We start from the raw sequence: 20,454 nt of genomic DNA, 5'->3' as shown, positions 1-20,454 counted from the left end.
GAGCATAGCATATGTAGAAAGAAAACGGCAGGGCAGACTGAAAAGGTAGTTTGGGACTAGACAGACCCTCAGTGATCTTGCATGCCAGCCAGGAATTTGAAGTCTTCAGTATTGTCAGTGGAAAGCCATCAAAGATTTTTAAAACCAGGAAAAGATGGAAGAGGTTTCGTGGCAGTGTGAAAGTTGGATTCTGGTGGATTTGATGGTATAGGGGATGTTTTAAATAGTCAGATGAATGAAAAGTTGAGATGTTATTAGCAGGTCGTGTGAAAAAGTGAAAAGCCTGGGCTTTAGAATCACCAGCCTGGTTTTAAACCTAGGCTCTGCGTCTTCGTAGTTGTATGAAAAAAATAGCTGCTTCAGTCTTCTATTTTCTTAAATGTATTAGGTAGTAATAATACCTGTTTTACAGTGGTCCCCTGAAGATTTTATCATAATGGGTATGAAGTACCTGATACAGTGCTTGCTTGATACCAGCTAAGGGCTCAATTATTATCTATTATTACCAACATGAGTGACATGTACTATAATTATTAAGGTAAGAAATGGTGAAGGCCTGAATTTAGGGGTGGATAAAAGAGAATAGATTTGGATGGATCTTTCGTAATTAGAATGAATAGGACTGACTGATGTAGGGAAAGAATGGAATCATGACTGAGTGAGATTTGTAATCTGAATGTCTTGGGGGAAGGGGTTAGTGATGCCATTTTCCTGGTAAGGAATACAGGGATCATCACTGGTTGAGATGAGGGAAAAGGGGTAGAATGATTTTGGTTTGGATTTTTGGAGGTATTTGGGATATCTTGGTGATGATATGAAGCAGGCAATTAGAAATAACGTCTGGAGCAAGAGATAAGAGATTGGCGAGTTGTCAGTATATGTGTGGTAGCAGAAATGTGTGTAAATCTTAACGGCAGAGCATATATTTTAAACATTTCCCCTATATCCCCACACTGCTGAGCTCTGTACAAAACACTTGATTAGTTCTTGTTATTAAGTGTGAGATTTAGGGTGACTTTGTATATAGAAAAGATAATGCATAGTTACTTCAATTTCTAATTTAATGTTCAGTTTATTTAAATTTATAAATTTAAAACCTCATTCTCCTAAAATATAGATCTTACTCCAAACTTACACTTCTGATAAATATTTTAGTTAACTCTTAAAACATTTTAATCTAAAACTATAGATATTTTCTTCTTAAATATTGATTTAACAAAACCTTCTTAGATACTTTGAAAAAATTTTGTAAATATAATTTAAACTTATAAATGTGATTATTCTTAAGTTGTGTAAGAATTCTAATACAGTATATAAACTTAGTAAGATTTCAGCCTACAACCAGGCGTAAATCAGCTATTCAGTTCTACATTTCAGATTAAAATTCCAAGGCTGGCTCTCTAACAGGCCAAGTTTTCTTAAAGCATTATAAATATTTACCAAATACGCATACTTATTTTGTTAACAGCTTTATTAACATATAATTTATACACCTTACAATTCACCCATTTTAAGTATACAATTCACTGATTTTTATTATATTTACCAAGTTGTGCAGCCATCACCAAAATCTGTTAGAATAAATCCATCACCTTGAAAAGAAATGTGGTGTCCATTTGCAGTCATTCTCATTTTCACTCCCAGCCCTAGGAAAACACTACTTTCTATCGCTATAGATTTGTATTTTCTGGACATTTCATATAAACAGAAACATATAGTATGTAATCTTTTATTTCTGGCCTTTTTCACTTAGCATAATGTTTTGAAGTTCATTCATCCTTATTGTAATAATATTCTCATTATATGGATATACATTTTATTTATCCTAGATTACTTTTTAATACAAAATAATTAAGGTTTAATTCTCTTAAATCACTCCTATACTTTGTTTAAAAAAAAAAAAGGAAAACTTGAAAATAAGTGAACTACGCTTCTGTCATAAGTTAGAAAAAGAACAGCAGAATAAACCCAAAGAAAATAGAGAGATAATGAAACTTAGTGAAAATTAATGAACCAGAAAACAAAGATATATTAGAGAAGATCAAGAAAAGTCAAAAGTGAATTGGGAGGGGGAACTAAGAAAACAAGCCTGGTAAGATTGATCAAGGAATAAAAGACATAAATAAATAATATTATGAAAATGAAGACTACAGATGAAGAGGAGATTTAAAAGATAAGGGATTTATAGCAGTGTTTTATACTAGCCAAAAGGTAGAAGCAACTTGTGTCCATCGATGTATGAATGGATAAACAAAATATGATCTATGCATCAGTGGAATGTTATTCAGCCTTAAAAGGGACAGAAGTCCTGTCACATGCTGCAGGATGGATGAACCGTGAAGATATTATGCTAAATGAAGTAAGCCAGTCACTAAATGACAAATATATACTCTGTTATTCCACTTAAGAGGTGTGCAATAGTCACATTTGTATAGACAGAAAGTAGAATGGCGGTTGGCAGGACTGGGAGTAGGAGGAAATAGGGAGTTACTATTTAATGGGTATAGAGTTGCAGTTTTGCAAGATGAAAAAAGTACTGGAGATGGGTGATGGTGCAAACAGTGTAAATATATGTAATGGTAAACTTAAAAATGATTAAAGTGATAAATTTTATATTATGTACATTTTACCACAACTTTTAAAAAGATAAGGGAAAATACTATCAACCATATGCCAATAATTTTGAAATTAAAGAAAAATATAACTTACCAAAAACTGATTCAAGAAGAAATAAAAAGCTTGAATTGTTCTATTTCTATTAAATAAATTTAATAATTAAAACTCTTATATCAAAGAGAATAAGCCCAGAATGCTTTAGATTTGAGTTCTTCCCAACTTTTAAGGAAGAAAGCTTCCCAATTTTCTGTTACCTCTTTAAGAAAGTAGGAAAAAAGGAAATATATCTCAACTCTTTCGAGGAGGACAGTTGCCAAACCCAAACATATATAAGAAAAAAAAAATTATAGGTCAGTTTCACTCATAAAATAGATTAGCCCTTTAGTAATTGAAAAATTCTTCACTTTTTTGTTTTATGCTTTTTAAAAAAATTTTTATTGGAGTGTAGTGGCTTTACAATGTTGTGTTAGTTTCAGGTGTAGAGCAAAGTGAAACAGTTATACATTTCCATGTATCCACTCTTTCTTTTTTTTTTTTTAAGACTCTTTTCCCATATACGCCATTACAGAGTATTGAGTAGAGTTCCCTGTGCTATACAGCAGGTTCTTATTAGTTATCTATGTTTTACGCTTTTATCCTTGAATAATTCTTTTTCTGATTGTTACTGCCACCTTTATTGCTTTCTTTTCTCTTTTTTTTACATTTTTCTCATATCTATGCCTCCCTCTTTAGTTTCAGCATATCTATGTCACTTTGAGTCTGTTATGAACTGCATATTGCTATGCCCTACCTGACACTTTTTTCTCTTTTACGTAGTTAATTCAGTTGAGTAACATTTATTGTAACATGTACACGGTTGATACTATTCCTGAAATTATTTTTTGTGTTTCTTGTTTAGCATGCTTGCTTTTTGTTTAGTTTTTAATTTTATTTACTTTTATAGTTGATCTTTTTTGGTTGTTCTCTATTTCCTCTGGTGATTGGAAATTCTTCAGCTTTATCCATACGTTTTAAGCAAATTTAAAGCTACATTTTCTTATCAACATCAAAGAGTAATGACTGTTATAAGTTGTTCCCTCATCCCACATGCACACTTGATCTTACATACTTTACTTAAGCATATTTTACTCTTACTTTTTCACCCAAGATTGTGTTGTAATAGTTTGGGATGTTATTCCTAAATCATTAATTTAAAAAATTATATTGTGTTTATCTATTTAAAGAATCCTTTCTTATATGTTATATTAAACTGAATCCCCCCCCCATATTAGTAACAACTGTTTATACTTAACTGTTAGTTTTACTGGTATATTGCTTACCATTATTTTTTATATAAACAGTGTTTTCCATTTTTAGGTCTTTGTTCTGAATTTTTTTTTTTAGCTCAACTACTTTAAGTGACTGTTGCTAGTACCCAGAGTAAATGGCTGTCCTATTTTCCAAATCATAGCATATCCAGTAATTTCTTTATTTTACTCATATCTGTGAAAAATAGATTAGCTAAAAAAAGTGAGGTTTTTTTACCCTCAGAATTTTGTGAGCATACTTCCATTGGCTTTTAGCATTTACTTTTACTGATGAAATGCCTGTCATTCTAAATCCCTTTCTTCTTATTTTATGTAAAATTAAGTAAAATTTTCTCCTTATTTGGAGCTTTTAAACTTCTATTTTTGAAATTCAGATATTCTGCCAGGAGAGTTTTTACATGTATATATGCTTTGTTTTCCCCTGCGTATTCTGCCCCAGTACTTCTCAGAGCACATTAAATATGAAGACTCAAGACAGTATTCAACATTAGGAAGTTTTCTTTTCCTTCTCCTCCTTCTTCCCCCTCACCCTACCCCCATTTCTTTTTTTTTTTTTTTTTTTAATTTATTTATTTATTTTTATTTTTGGCTGTGTTGGGTCTTCGTTTCTGTGTTAGGGCTTTCTCTAGTTGCGGTAAGCGGGGGCCACTCTTCATCGCGGTGCGCGGGCCTCTCACTATCGCGGCCTCTCTTGTTGCAGAGCACAGGCTCCAGACGCGCAGGCTCAGTAATTGTGGCTCACGGGCCTAGTCGCTCCGCGGCATGTGGGATCCTCCCAGACCAGGGCTCGAACCCGTGTCCCCCGCACTAGCAGGCAGACTCCCAACCACTGCGCCACCAGGGAAGCCCCTACCCCCATTTCTTAAATTTAATTTTTAAAAATTTATATTCTTTGCTCTTTCTTGTTCTGGAAATCCTATTTCACAGATAATGAATATCCTGGCCTCCTCCTCATCTCTAATCTTTTTCTCATGATTTCTGTGTCTGCAGATTTACTATGCATTGTGAGGACATTTCTTAAATTGGCTTTTTAAATCACTAATTTGATGTATATTTTTCTACTTAATACCTCCATTTGGTTTTTTGGCAGTTTCGTTTTTCTTTTTTCCCCTCCCCAAGCACATATTCTCCACTCCTTTTCCAGAGCAGCTTGCTTTTTGTTTTAAATGCTGTTCTTCCCTGGTTTCAATAGAAATACTATTTATAATTTTTCTTCAATCTCTGATGTTTTTCTTCATTAATTCTGTTTCAGTTTGGGCTGTTAGTTTTGACTGGGGTATTGTTTGTCTTCAGTATGTCTGGTCAAGTTTTTCATCAGTTTTTTTTTCTTTTTTGAATTTTATTTTATTTTTTTATACAGCAGGTTCTTATTAGTTATCTGTTTTACACATATTAGTGTATATAGGTCAATCCCAATCTCCCAATTCATCCCACCACCCCTCCAACCCTGCTTTCCCCCTTTGGTGTCCATACGTTTGTTCTCTACATTCGTGTCTCTATTTCTGCCTTGCACACTAGTTCATCTGTACCATTTTTCTAGATTACACATGTATGCGTTAATATACAATACTTGTTTTTCTCTTTCTGATTTCATTCTGTATGATAGTCTCTAGGTCCATCCACGTCTCTACAGATGATCCAATTTCATCCTTTTTATGGCTGAGTAATATTCCACTGTGTATATGTACCACATCTTCTTTATCCATTCATCTGTCGATGGGCATTTAGGTTGCTTCCATGACCTGGCTATTGTAAATAGTGCTGCAGTGAACATTGGGGTGCATGTGGCTTTTTGAATTATGGTTTTCTCTGGGTATATGCCCAGTGGTGGGATTGCTGGGTCGTATGGTAATTCTATTTTTAGTTTTTTAAGGAACCTCCATACTGTTCTCCATAGTGGCTGTATCAATTTACATTCCCACCAACAGTGCAAGAGGGTTCCCTTTTCTCTACACCCTCTCCAGCATTTGTTGTTTGTAGATTTTCTGATGATGCCCATTCTTTTTCATCAGTTCTTGTGCTGGGTAATTCTCAGGGTGATAAGTAAGCCAGCAAATGGGTTCCTCACAGAGCATGGGCCGGAAGCAGATGCTCAGGGAGAGAGGAAGAACTCTTAATGAGTGTAGCTGTCCAGCAGGGGTGGATTGTGTAAAGTAATGAGAAGAGGAGCCTGGTTTTTGCTCATTACCTGTAGAAGTTCATCCAGACTTATTTGGTTGTATGACACACTGAAATAGCTGGAACATCAGTAAAAAGGGATTAATTACCTTATATTCCTTTGGATTGCATGTGAAAGATTGTATAATCTGGTGCTTTTTAATTATTCATTTTGGCACTCACTTGTAATGAAGTTGAGTGTGGTATTTGCAAGTTTAAAACCCTGAGTTTTAAGCAAAGAACTCCAGATACTATCATTCTCCTCTTTGTTTATTAAGCTATTAGTTGATGATCGTTACCAGCACGTACCTTTGAACTGATATTTTATAAAATAATAATACTCTGTTGAAGATTGAGCTCTTTTATACCGGGCACCAAGTTTTGCAAGATATCCAAGGGACCTTGATGTGAAAATTACTGATTTTCTGATATGCTCCTAGTTTTCCTTCAGCCCCTCTTTATCTCTCAGACTGATCATCTCTGTACTGTTATCTCAGAGGAGACGTTCCCAAGAGTCATGAACCATATTTTCATTCCATTCATAATATTTTGCTTTATTTCAAAAGTACAGGCTGTTGCTTATTAGTTGGCTATATATTTGATATGTCCCTATCTTGTTACTTTTCATAATCTGCTTTCCCCATTTTGGTTAGAAATAGAGTAGAGATTATGATTTAGGTTGAAGAGGGTAATGTATGAGTAATTTTAATCTTCTGTCTTTTGTTTTTGAGAGCTAGGTTATTCAAAGCAGAAGCTAAAAACCAGGCACATAGAGCCCTAGTATAAGAGGAACCTTGTGGGAAACAGGAAAGACCTCCCTTCCTAGCCTTCTTGAAGCATTAAATCTCCTTGAGGAGATAAGACATAAACATATAGAAGGAAAAACAAAAACAGTGTTTAGCTAGCCTATGACAAATTTTGTATTACAGAATACTTACATAGGGCTTTACATGTGACAGAAAAGAGAAAACATAAGGCAGTTGACATTTATTTAAAAGTGGGGGGAGTGATATGTGAATTCTGAGAACGAGAAAACTGGAAACTCAGGCTTCATGAGGGCAGACACCATATCTGTTCATCATTGCCTGCCTACTCAGTGCCCGCCACTGTCCCTGATAGGTGGTAGGCTTTCAGTTAATATATGTTGGATAAGCGAATATCTATTTGTTGAACAAACTGAAGAGTGCTTTGAAGGAAGTAATTTATTTGGGCAGAGGTGAAATGAAAAGGCTTGAGAAAATATTAGGAGGTAGAAATAATAGATGACTGAATAGATTAGAATACCAACCTGGCTGGAGCTGTGAGAATGAGCAGGAAAGTTCTGAGAAATAAGACTGTCAGTGGTAGGTTAGGGTCAAATTATAAATAGTTTTGATTGCTGGACTTAGGAATTTGGGATTTGTTTTTTAAACAAAGTGGGGTTTTTCTGAACAGATGATCACATTGTTAAAGTAGTGTTCAGGAATACTGTCTGAAGACACAGTGATTGTCTTCAGGTTGCAGCGAGAAAGGGATTGGAGACCAGCTTTGATTCCAGTTGCAATGTTGGATAGGAATTCTTTGGCCAGTAGTCATGCTCAATAAAATTATTAATATTTCTTTACGTGTAATAATATATTACATACAGGTGCTTTTAAGGCCCTGGTGATTGAACATAAGGACATAGCTGTCTTTTTCATTATTTATTTAATTTTCCATGGCATTTTGTTTATTGATCTTCATGGCTTTTTTGTGAGATCATGGTATAAATTTTGAATACATTTGTTCTTTTCTTGTTTGCCTTTTGTTAATGTCAAGCATAGCGCGAGACATTCCTTGTTGCTATGCAACTGCTAAATTCAGTATTTTAGTATTAATAAAACTGAGTGGCATTAAATTCAGTTAACAGGGGGAAGCAAAATATGACTTAACAATGTCTGATCAGTATTTGTACAGTTTAATGTATCGCTGCAGACGTGAGCAAAAGAGAAGTGACTTGTTTACAGTTACTGTTTTGATCAAAATTAGTTGTGGTTAAATCTTTGCATTTATGACCAGATTTTTTTTCTTGTTTGATTCTTTTTGCTCTGTCCCTTTCACTGCTCTTTGATAATATGATTCAGTTTTTGTTAGTGTTTGTGTGTTATTGATGAAGTTCTTATTCTGTTATTCTTTCCGATTCTGTTATCTTTTGTAATTTTTAAAGTTTTATCTCCCAAGGCTTTTATTTGCTTTTTTTCTTTCTTAGTATTATTTTTTGCTGTATTTACATTTTTCCCTTTCAAGAATTTATGGCTAAGCATCCACATTTGGAATTTGTTATAATTTCATATAAACCCAGGTGAAAGCCTGTTAGATTTGCTCTTCAGAGTAAGGGCCACCTGTAATCCCCTTTAGTTATTTGCAGTGTGTACTTGGTACTTGCCAGATATTGAAGTGCTTTCATTAATATTTGTGAAGTCAGAAATCCATTTTGGGGACGAGAGGGCTTTAGAGGCAGCTGCAGGATTTTTTTTTTTTTAAGTTAGTGTTGAAAATATCTAGTTAGCAGGCCCAAGATAGGCAGTATCTAGCAATTCTTTCTCATTCCCTCATCACCACCTCCCCACCCTCAAAACCCTTAGCCCAACACTTTCTCTCCTCCCTAGTGTAGGGAAGAGAGGACATAGTAATTTAGTGGACAGTGTTTTAATTATAGTAGGCAAATAATAAACAGGATAGATACCTCCCATTTGCTTGAATGGGTAGTTTGGTTTTGCTGATGTCCTTGGAATCATTTTGATGGGAAGAACGAAGGAGAGTTGAAAAACAATTAATCCTTAATAATAAATGAAAAATCTAGAATCTAGAAATCATGAAAATAGTTTAGAAAAATCAGCTCTCTAACTACAGTGCAGATACTACAAACTCTAGGGATTACCTTATTGAAAATGATGGCTTAATATTAAGGACAAAGAAATCCCTTACATTACAATGTTACTCTTACAACCAGATAAAATACTGTTTCTAGGGACCATCTTTTCTACTCCCTTACTTTCCAAACCCTTTATGGTGATTGTATTTGTGGTTAGGAAATGTCCCTGTTTGTGGACCTCATGTATCCACCTGGCTATAGTATTTACATTAGTGGTTCCCTCACTTTTGAACATAAGAGTACTTTTTTAGCAATTAAAAAAAATTATAAACCCTTAGGTGATAATAGATTATGTGACAAAATACATAGTGCCCCAAACTACTAGGAATTCAGTAACACTTTATATATTTTCTTAATTGCAATAATATTTGTGTGCATTTGAAAAGTTGTATGTACAAGGCCTATTCTTTCTAAAGGTCATGCTTAAAGGACATGGATTCATGGACCTCTTGTAATTATTTGAGCTCCTAATGAGGTCCATGATACATAATTTGGGAACTGCTGCACTAATGAATTATTTGTTATGTTGTATAAAGGTACAGTTTGATTCTCTTTTGCATTTTCCTCCTTACTCTTAATCCATAGAAAACAGCAAGATGGCAAAGATATTTTTACATTGTTTTTCATTGAGTTAATCAGCAACATTTGAGATAATAAATTAGAAAAGGTTTTTTTTGGTTTGTTTTCATTTTCTACTTTTTTTTTAGAACTTTCTAAAGGAATTCTTTTTAATATTTTTTTAAATTTATTTGGCTGTGTCGGGTGTTAGTTGTGGCTCGCAGGATCTTCTATTGCAGTGCGCGGGCTTCTCCCTAGTTGTGGCACGCAGGCTCAGTAGTTGCAGCACGCAGGCTCTCTAGTTGTGCATGGGTCAGTAGTTGTGGTGCGTGGGCTCTCTAGTTGTGGCGCACAGGCTCTAGAGCGCACAGGCTCAGTAGTTACGGCACGTGGGCTTAGTTGCCCTGTGGCATGTGGGATCTTATTTCCGTGACCAGGGATTGAACCTGTGTCCCTTGCATTGGAAGGCGGATTCTTAACCACTGGACCACCAGGGAAGTCCCCTCATTTTCTACTTTGTACTGATTGAGAGTGGTAATAGTTTAAACATCTATGTATAGGTATATTTGAATTCTCTTTCTCTCTCTCTCTTTCTTTTTGTATGTGTAATTAGTGGGTTCTAGCTTCATAAAGGAACCAGTGAGTAGTTACTGTGGCAATGTGAACTAATTACAGAAGTCTTTTTCTTTTATAATATTAAAATGGGCTTTTTATGTGTGCATGTGATACACATGTTGTTTTCAGTTCCTTCTTAAAAAATGCTGTTAGGCTTCCCTGGTGGCGCAGTGGTTGAGAATCTGCCTGCTAATGCAGGGGACACGGGTTCGAGCCCTGGTCTGGGAAGATCCCACACGCCGCGGAGCAACTGGGCCCGTGTGCCACAACTACTGAGCCTGCGCGTCTGGAGCCTGTGCTCCGCAACAAGAGAGGCCGCGATAGTGAGAGGCCCGCGCACCGCGATGAGGAGTGGCCCCCGCTTGCCGCAACTGGAGAAAGCCCTCGCGCAGACACGAAGACCCAGCACAGCCAAAAATAAATAAATAAATTAATTAATTAAAAAAAAATACTGTTAGATTGAAGAATCTGTTATCTCAGTTCATATTCAGAAACATGCCATTTAGATTAACCCAGAATATTGTGGAAATTTTGAAGCAGTTTGACTCTTTCATTGGGGAAGGTGCTTTTTAAAATGAAGTTTGAAAGTTTATGTAAAGAGGTATTTGGAATTTTGTAAGATAGTAAGAGATCTCATGAATTTCCATTCCTTCATTGGTTATTTCTACTGTTGTTTTGTATTGTCTTGGAATGGGCTCTGAATTTGTATTGAGTGTTAATCACTGACAAAAATGCAAATGCTCCTTTTAGATTGGTCATATACTCTCCTCAGCATCCCATGAGTAATAATCTGGAGGTCCTTGAGAATTGGAAGAAAACACCATTGTTTTTTCATGCAACAAGGTTAAATTTACTTTAGGGAATATTATTGTAATAATGGATTTTTTTTCATCCTTTTAGGGTTTGAAAGTATTCTTGAAGGGCTGTTTGGACCTGCATTATTAAAAGATCTCAGTTTATTTAAAGGTATTCAAAAATTTTTTTGGCATTTCAAATTCTTCCTGGTGACATAAATGATACCTTGGTGATTTAAGCCCCAATCTCCTTCTCCTTTTTATTCACAGTTTTATGTGGGTTGAAGCTATATCCATGTAAGCATCTTTTTGTGTGTGGTTGATAATGCAGATATATGTATGAATAAGGTGTATTAACTAGTGAGCAATTATTGCAAATAAGGAATCTGTCTACTACTTAGTGAGGGGTGTTTTTGTTGTTAAAATAAATAATATTTTTGAAATTAGTTCTCATTTGTTTCCTGAAAAATCCTCTCTTGTAACTGTTAATTTGTTATTCTTACTATTTTTGCAGACTGTGAACCTGAAAGCATTTCTGATTGGACTTTTGATGAAAATTGTCTGTTCTGTTGCTTGAGAAGAGATAAAGTAAAGGTAACCAAGAAACTTGTGAAACTTGTCTAGTGTGGTATTTTATAGTTTTTATTTTTCCAAAATTTGGTTACTTTGTTGGAGGATTTGTAGGAGTACTGATTCCATATTTATTCATAAAAGTTTTGATAGTAACTCAGTTTTGCAATTTAGACTGTTTCTAGTCTGTTGATTAGCCTATTGAGAAATCTGTATCCCAACATGCATTGGTCTTTTTATTTAGTTCACTAGGCAGAATAATGAACTAGGTCTCAAACTGTTGTGTTTATTTTAAATATGAAATGTATGGTAATTCACGTAATGGGAGTCATTCGGACAGTAATGTGGATCTGGATCAAGTAGTTACTAATTCATGTAGATTTATGATGGACTGTGGTTTATGCTTTAGTATGTTTCTTCATAATATATGAGCATGGATGCTGTTTGTGTTCAGTTGTAAAAATTGGCTGTACCTTTGCATTTCTGTTGTTTTATTGCTTTGTGTTAAACATAAAAAGAATTCCGGTTTAGAAACACTTCAATTGTTGGAAACATTTATTAATAATGGTTTACTGTCTTATGTTTCTTTTTTTGGTATTTCTGTTCCCTGCTTTAAAGCTTTGGAAACATTTTTAATTCCTTCCTCTCCCCTGTACACTTCTAACTTCAAATCATTGACCAGGTTCTATCAGTTCTTCCATTCTTTTTCTTTCTACAGTCGTCACCATAGTTCAGACCATTAGCATTATTTCTGGACTACTGAAATAACATGATTGGTCTTTTTTAGTTTTCTTCAGTGTGTTAAACACTGCTACATGGTTAAACCCCTCTCCTCCCTACCTCCCCCTGACCCTCACCCCTCAGATGGTGTGGAAATGTTACCCTGCACTCAGTCTCCAGTGACTTTACAATTATCTTTGGGATTCATTAGCCTAATGCTCAGTGCCTCAGTACCCTCCACAGGTCAGTCCACTTCTCTTTCTAATGCTACCCCACTAGTCTTCCATGCAAAACTGGTCTGATCATTTGTATTAAACAACATGCTTTTACCATTTGAACTACAACATTGCATACCCGTTGTTCTTTATAGCTTGAAGTTCCCCTTGCTCTTACTCTTACCTTGACTCCCCTTTCTTATTAATGGTACACCTCTGCTCTTATTGCTGTTTCCACCCTTCACACTGTTGTAGTAAATATTATACCAATTATTTGTCAAGTAATATTCTGCCTTTTGTTGTTTATCCTTTTCTGTGTTTGAATCTTGTGTTCCTGACTACACTGTCAACCTCTGAAGACCATGAAACATGACATGCTTCTTCGTACCCCTGCATTTGGCCACTTTACCATTATTTACCATTGTTGGAAAGTAGCTTTAAAATCAAAGCCAGTTTAAGAGCTTCTTAACGTTCTTCTTTTGTGGTATCTTTTTCTTGCTTAAGTACATGAAAAAGTGTTTGCTGTGATTATCCAGGATGTTCTGTTTTTATTGAATTAATGAGTAAAGTGTTTTGAAATTTACTGTGGTTTGAAAAAGGCCAGAAAATTAAGCAGCTACCAATGAAGTTAAAGTTCATCATTTTAAACTGTGTGTGTCTGTGCGTGTGTGCGTGCACACGCATACGTGTTGTGACTGTCTATTGAAGTTATTTAATAGGCATTTTGGTAGCATAGAAGGAGCCAATGATTAATTACCTTTCTTTCAGAATTGGTTTGGGAGGAAAGCCTTTCTATGTTCAATAATTGAGTAGAGTATAGTCTTGTAATATGATTGAGTTTTCCATTGCTATATGAGGATAAAATATTGCATGAATATTTTTAGAAGAAAACAGAAATAGCAACGCATGGAACCATGTAGCATTTAACCATGTAGCAGCTGTTCTTACTGTTCGTAGTTCTATAATTTTTAGTTAGTATTCTAATTAGGAAGAATATTTCCGTTTGAAAACCAAGCTAGATCTGGGAAAGCTGGTTTTCTCCATTAGGCATTTCACTATCTGTCTTGGGCATTTATTTTTTTCAGAGACAGCCATAATGTCTATGGAAAATAGGAAGAGAGAGCCTAGAATATATAACTTGTCAAATGTATAGCTTTAGTTGTGTTAGATTTAAAGTGATTTTGTTGAAACTCTTTGCAGGCATTTGGAGCATCTTATCTGAGAAGCACTAGAATCTGGAAATTAAATGTATCCATTGGGTTGAGGCTTGGCTGACTTAAGATTCCAAAAATAGAAGAAATATGTGGAGAGAATGGTAACAGCCAAGAGGTGGCAGCATAGAGCACAATATTAGAATCTTAAGTTGGGGTTGGCATGGTGAGATGTCTAGATAATGTTTGGAAAAGCTGTTAGAAATACTGGTCTGATATTTGGGAATGAGATGGAGGTTATGCATATTTTTTAGTTGGATTTTCATTGGATACTGACTGTTAGAATGGATAAAGTAAATACATTATTTATATTTACTTTTTAAAATATCTAGATGAAAAATGAAGTTGCCTCTTCAGAAAATATAACAAATATTCAGCTAGAAATTAGTAAAACAATTGTTCATCTACACTTCAGCAGTTAGAAAATATAATTTGTAAGGGAAAGACAACTAACATTTTTTTTGAGCATATACTATGTGTCATTTACTTTTGTTTCCATTTAGTCTCACAACAACGCTATAAAGTTGGTTAAAGACATCCCAGTTTTACAAATAAAGATATGGGAAGGGTCACAGAGACTAAGTTATGGGCAAAGTCACATAGCTGGGATTTGATCCATGTTTTTAGAATACATGCATTTTGATAACAAAATGGTCGAGTAAGAATTAAGAAGCATTTGGGATTACTCAGTTTGAAAGGGGGAGAGAGTAAGAGTGTAAATGGGCATGAGTATATTTGAAATAGCCAGTCTCAGATGTGCTAGGCGTCACTGCCTACCTGCCTGCCTGCCTTGCTTGGCTTTTTCTTTCTTTCCTTCCTTTCCTGTTTGTTGGGCATGTAGTAGACATTCTAAAGTATTTACTAAATGAGGAACTAAGAAGTCAGCATGCTTAATAAAGTTGGAGAATTATAATATTAATAGCTAACTGTTGTGAGTGCTTACATGTGCCAAGCATATATACAAAGTTCTCTGTGTATTATTCACTCATGAGGCTTTTTACTTTTTCTTAGCTTCTTTTTAAAATTATTTTAGACATATAAAACAGTTGCAAAAATAATAAGAAGAATTCCTCTATACCCTTTACCCAGGTTTCTCAAATGTTAACATCTTATGTAACCACGGTACAGTTACAAAAATCACGAAATTAACATTGATACAATAGTAAAATCTGCAAGCCTTTCAGAATTCACCAGTTACCCCAGTAATGTCATTTTTCTGGTCCAGGAGCCAATCTAGGATCACACTTTGTATTTAGTTGTCATGTCTCCTTAGTCTCCTTTAGTCTGGAATAGTTCTCAGTTTTTCTTTGCCTTTCATAACATTGACAGTTTTGAAGAATGCTGGCAAATTGATTTGTAGAATGCCCCTCAATTTAAGTTTTTCTGATGATTCCTCGTGATTGAATTCAGGTTATGCATTTTTGGCAAGAACTGTACAGAATTGATGTTGTGTCATCCTTAGTGCACCATATTGGGAAACACATGGTGATGTTTACTTTGATCACTTGGTTAAGATGGTGTCTGCCAGTTTTCTCTACTGTAAGGTTTCTGTTTTTTTCCCTTTTGTGGAAATTGTGGAGACGTGCTTTGAGATTTTGTGAATATCTTTTTCTCATCATACTAGTTTCTTATCATACATTAATTTTAACATCAATTGATGAATCTTGCCTGAAAAAATTACTACTATGGTGTTTACCGGATGATGATTTTCTATTTGTATTATTTCTTCAACCTCTGTTAGCTGGAAACCTACTGTAAGGAAGAGGTTTCCCTTCTCTATTTATGTTTTTGTTTGTTTACCTATCAATATGGACTTACATATTCTTATTTTCTTTTGGTTATAATTTATTACAATCATTGTTTATTTTGTAGTTTGAATTGTTCTGGATTTGGCCATTGAGAGCCCATTCAGGTTGGCTCTTCATCTTTTTTTTTTTTTAAACATGTTTCTATCATTTCTTTACTTTTTGGCACCAAAATATGTTCCACACGTATCTTTGCTTTCCCTTCCCCAACCCTGGATTTCTCCAAGGAATCCTAGTTTCTTTTATTTGGAAAATTGTATAAGAAACCAAGGTACTAGGTATACTCATTGGTACTAGAACATCACTGCTTCTAGGCCTCGTCAGTTGTCTGAGCTAGGAAATATGTATGTTTACTTAAATATATGTATATATACATCTGTATTTCTTTCTGTATCTATTAGAAACCATCTTGTGAGGCTTTTATTAATTGTAGGATCGTGTTGATAGTATGAACAGCTGATCCAATAGTAGTGAGAGAGTATTGGAGAGATGGGAAGAATTAAAAATTACTTTCACTATTTCATATCCCTAAAAATGGACTAATTCTAAGCAATGAATCAGTCTATAGTAATGGCTGTTCTTGTACATGGATAGAGTAGAGATAGCAAGTATAGAGTAAAGAGCATGGATGTTTTAGTAACTAAGGATAATGTAAGATGGGATGTTGTACAAAAATATAAAATGTTTATGCTCTTAAGTTTATTATAAGACTGTTAGTAAGTTCAGTATTTGACTAGCATATTAGGAGAATGTTTTAAGAAGTTGGGACTTGAGCTGCATTTTTGAAGAATATAGGTCTGGATAGGCAGACACAGGAGGGGCACATCCTGGGTGCAGCAGAGCATTTATTTTTGTAAGTAACCAGCGATAAGACTAGAGTCACATTATAGATCTCTTTCAGTGCCCATCTACCCTCAGGAATCATGTAACTAGATAGATTTCATTAGTCTGTCATGTGTTTACTCTGAACATTTCATAGTTTCCTCTGTTTTGTGAGTATACACTAATTAGAAGTTTAGATATATCCTTCTAACATTTTAATTTTTTTTAATTTAATTAATTAATTTATTTATTTATGGCTGTGTTGGGTCTTCGTTTCTGTGCGAGGGCTTTCTCTAGTTGCGGCAAGTGGGGGCCACTCTTCATCGCGGTGCGCGAGCCTCTCACTATCACGGCCTCTCTTGTTGCGGAGCACACGCTCCAGACGCGCAGGCTCAGCAATTGTGGCTCACGGGCCTAGTCGCTCCGCGGCATGTGTGATCTTCCCAGACCAGGGCTCGAACCCGTGTCCCCTGCATTGGCAGGCAGATTCTCAACCACTGCGCCACCAGGGAAACCCTAACATTTTAATTTTTATTTCTATTTTAGCACATTGAAATTTATAGTAAGAGCAGATACTAAATCTAGTTATTATTTTCTCATTGTATTCTATAGCATGTATTTGTGTTGAATTATTAGTTTGGGCATATTCAGTGCTGTTAGATAATGACTTGTCTGTCATCTTGTCCCAGAGTACCACAACTCAGTAAGTATTCATAGTACCTATTATATAAAATGAACTGTGGAAGAAAAATGTATCAATATAGTACCTGTCTATTAAGACTGAGAAAGAAGAAACAAATATGAGAAGTTTAAGGGTTATTTACTTGTGAGACTTAAATAGATACAGGGTGGAGTTAAATGGATACCACAAATTAATACATGATTAACTACTTGCTCAGTTAATTGTACAAATCTAAATTGCAAGACCTAACCTTGTTGTGTTTCCAGAGGCCTTTTATAGATTATTTTAAAAGATTCAGGAAAACCACTTGACACAGTGAATCAGTGCTCATCCAAGATTAAATATCAGAGGTTTTTTTGGGGGCGGGGGCAGTTTGTGTGTGTGTGTGTTTTGTGTTTTTTTAATATATACTCCCGATCTGTGGACTTTTTCCCCCTAAAACAAACATACAGACTTGGAGAAACCATTAATCGGAGATTAACTGTATCCAATTTTGTGTGGTTAGAGTTAACCAATATACTAATCATACTGATCATTTGGCAGATTTATTGAATGTCTGGTTCTGTGATAAACCAGAAAGTATACCAAAGAAGTAAAAAGTGGATCCCTCCTTGCTTATGGAATGTTGGTGAGACCATGGGTGGCTAATGGAATTAAAGGAGATCTAAATTAGGGAGATTTAAATCCTCTATCCTGCTTGCCCAGAATCAGAGCTCTGATGTTGAGAGTAAAATTCCCTCCTTCATTCTCATATGTAATATTTGAAAAGGTAGTAGATAACACAAGAAAATACAAGTACGTAGCAGTTGAGAGGTGCAACAGATGACACTGGAATTTGCTTAATCAAGGAGATCGAATTCAATGTGAACCTTAAAAGGATCTGTGTTTTAGAACAGTTAATTTGATAGTTATTTTTAGGATGTAATGGAGAGAAAATTAGAAGAGGTTCTTGTAATCATCCAGAAAATAAGCCTGAACTAGGGTCTTGGCTGTGCAGATGCATAAGGAAGGGATGTATGTAGAAAATCTAGAATAAAGAATTGCTGAAACTTAATGATTACATAAATGTATAGATAAGGGAGAGTGAAGTGATACTGATGTTAGGCTTTCTAAGCCAGGTTGACTTAGCATGGTGAATTAACAGAGGTTGAAAAGTGAGACGGGGAAAGGTGTAGTGGCCAATTTTTATGGTGAGGATAATGAGGTTATTAGCTGGAAGCAGTTTGTGATGAAAGTAAGCATTTAGTTGGAAGTGTCCAGGAGACAGAGTTGTGGAAATTGAGTTGAAAGAAGAGGTCTGAGCTGAATACATATTTGGAGTGTTCCTGAATACATACAATGATTGGTTTATTTGAGCAGGTGAAGTCTTCGGTGAGAGGTAAAGCTCAAAATAGTGAGAACTGAAGAAAACCTTCATTTTAGAAAGTAGGAAGAAGAATCAGATTGACAGGAAGGTAGAATCATAGAATAAATGGGTTGCCCATCTTGAATCAGACAACTTCCTGGCCCCATCCTGGGTGATAAGTAGGGAGATGGATTGTCACGTTTGTTGCTGTAATATGGACTTCTATGCCATTTCCCAAAATGGACCCTAAATGGGTTGAGTAAGTACCCCCAAACATACTCCACTGGGCTTTGAGAGAATAGCTTCTCAAGAACACTGGTTGTGGGAGCCAGACTATAAGTCTGACAGGGTTAATGAATAAGTGGTGTGGGAGTTAAGAAACGGATATAGACTACTAGTTTGAAAAGTTGTCAGTGTCAGGGGTGATGAAGGAAACAGGACCATAGAAGGAATGGGCAGTTGGTTTAAGTAAAGATGTTTTGGGGAGGAGGGGGAAACACATAATATTTATACTCTTGAAAGAAAAGAAACTGGAGGAGAGGAAGAAATTAGTTATTAAAAGGACGGAACAGTTGAAGAAGGCAAAAACCAACAAGAAATTAGTTACTGAACGGTGATGAGAGATTCTTATTGAAATTAGAATATAGTCAGTGTAACTGCAGGTGTTAACAGTTGGCAGGAATTCAGCGAGGTAAGAATGCCTAAGTATAAGAATCCTGGCTAATTGACTTGCTCACACTGAGGGCAAAGAACAGTGAGGAACTCTCAACTATGAAGGCAGTGTTTTAAAAAAATAACAAGGGGGAATAGGCTATAGTAACTTTATTCCTCTTGTATAATTGAAATATAACTTGCTAGTTTCAGGTGTTCAACATAATGGTCAGTATTTGTGTATGTTGCAAAATGATCATCACAGTAAGTCTAGTTAACATCCATCACCACACATAGTTATAGTTTCTTTTTCTTGTGATAAGAACTTTAAGATTTATTCTCTTAGCAACTTTCAAATATATAATACAGTAATTTTTTTTTTTTTACAAATTTATTTTATTTATTTATTTTTGGCTGCGCTGGGTCTTTGTTGCCGCACGTGGGCTTTCTCTAGTTGCCGTGAGCGGGGGCTACTCTCTTCGTTGTGGTGCGTGGGCTTCTCATGGCGGTGGCTTCTCTTGTTGCGGAGCACGGGCTCTAGGCACGCGGGCTCAGTAGTTGTGGCACATGGGCTTAGTTGCTCCACGGCATGTAGGATCTTCCCAGACCAGGGCTCGAACCCGTGTCCCCTGCATTGGCAGGCGGATTCTTAACCACTCTGCCACCAGGGAAGTCCCTATAATACAGTATCATTAACTACAATCACCATGCTACACATTACATCCCTAAAACTTACTGATTTTGCAACTGGAAGTTTGTACTTTTTGACTACCCTCACCCATTTTGCGCCCTCCCACCACCACCAGTCTGTTCTCTATGAGTTCAGGTGTTTTGTTTTGTTTTTAGATTCCACATAAAAGTGATGTCATACAATATTTGTCTTTGTCTGACTTATTTAGTATGATGCCCTCAAGGTGTATCCATGTTGTCACAAATGGCAAGATTTCCATAAAAAGCTTAGTGTTATTCCAGTGTGTGTGTGTGTGTGTGTGTGTGTGTGTGTGTGTGTGTGTGTAGATAGTTGGACCGACCACATTTTCTTTAGCCATTCATACATCTACGGACACTTAGGTTACTTCCATATCTTGGCTATTGTAATTAATGCTGCAGTGAACATCTTTTTGAGTTGGTGTTTTTGTTTCCTTTGGATAAGTACCCAGAAGTAGAATTGCTGGATCATATGGTAGTTCTGTTTTTTGGGGGACCACCAAACTTTTTCCACATCAGTTGCCCCATTTTACATTCCCACCAACAGTGCATAAGGATTTCAGTTTATCCACATCCTTGCCAACATTTGTTGTTTTTTGTTTATTTTTTATTTTTACATAGCCATTTTAATGGACGGAAGATGGTATCTCATTATGGTTTTAATTTGCATTCCCTAATAATTTGTGATGTTGAGCATCTTTTCATGTGTTTGTTGTTTATTTGTTTATCATCTTTGGAGAAATGTCTGTCAAGTACCTTCCCCATTTTTAAATCAAGTTTTGTTG

General features: G+C 35.6%; 1 protein-coding gene across 20 annotated transcripts in view; it reads left to right on the top strand.

The window, feature by feature from the left end:
* The window catches only part of LCOR (ligand dependent nuclear receptor corepressor), a 136,727-nt gene that overhangs the window by 51,111 nt on the left and 65,162 nt on the right, over positions 1–20,454 (top strand). For all 20 annotated transcript variants that reach the window (XM_057530437.1, XM_057530432.1, XM_057530440.1 and 17 more), the window contains 2 exons: positions 11,047–11,112; positions 11,455–11,534. Coding sequence is in view for 9 of the 20 variants with exons in the window: in XM_057530432.1 (XP_057386415.1) it covers positions 11,047–11,112; positions 11,455–11,534 (146 nt within the window). In the remaining 11 variants the exon portion in view is untranslated. The remainder of the gene's footprint in view (positions 1–11,046; positions 11,113–11,454; positions 11,535–20,454) is intronic.

Source organism: Balaenoptera acutorostrata, chromosome 16, assembly GCF_949987535.1.
Source record: "Balaenoptera acutorostrata chromosome 16, mBalAcu1.1, whole genome shotgun sequence".
NCBI lineage: Eukaryota > Metazoa > Chordata > Mammalia > Artiodactyla > Balaenopteridae > Balaenoptera > Balaenoptera acutorostrata.
This window is presented reverse-complemented; position numbering and strand designations above follow the sequence as displayed.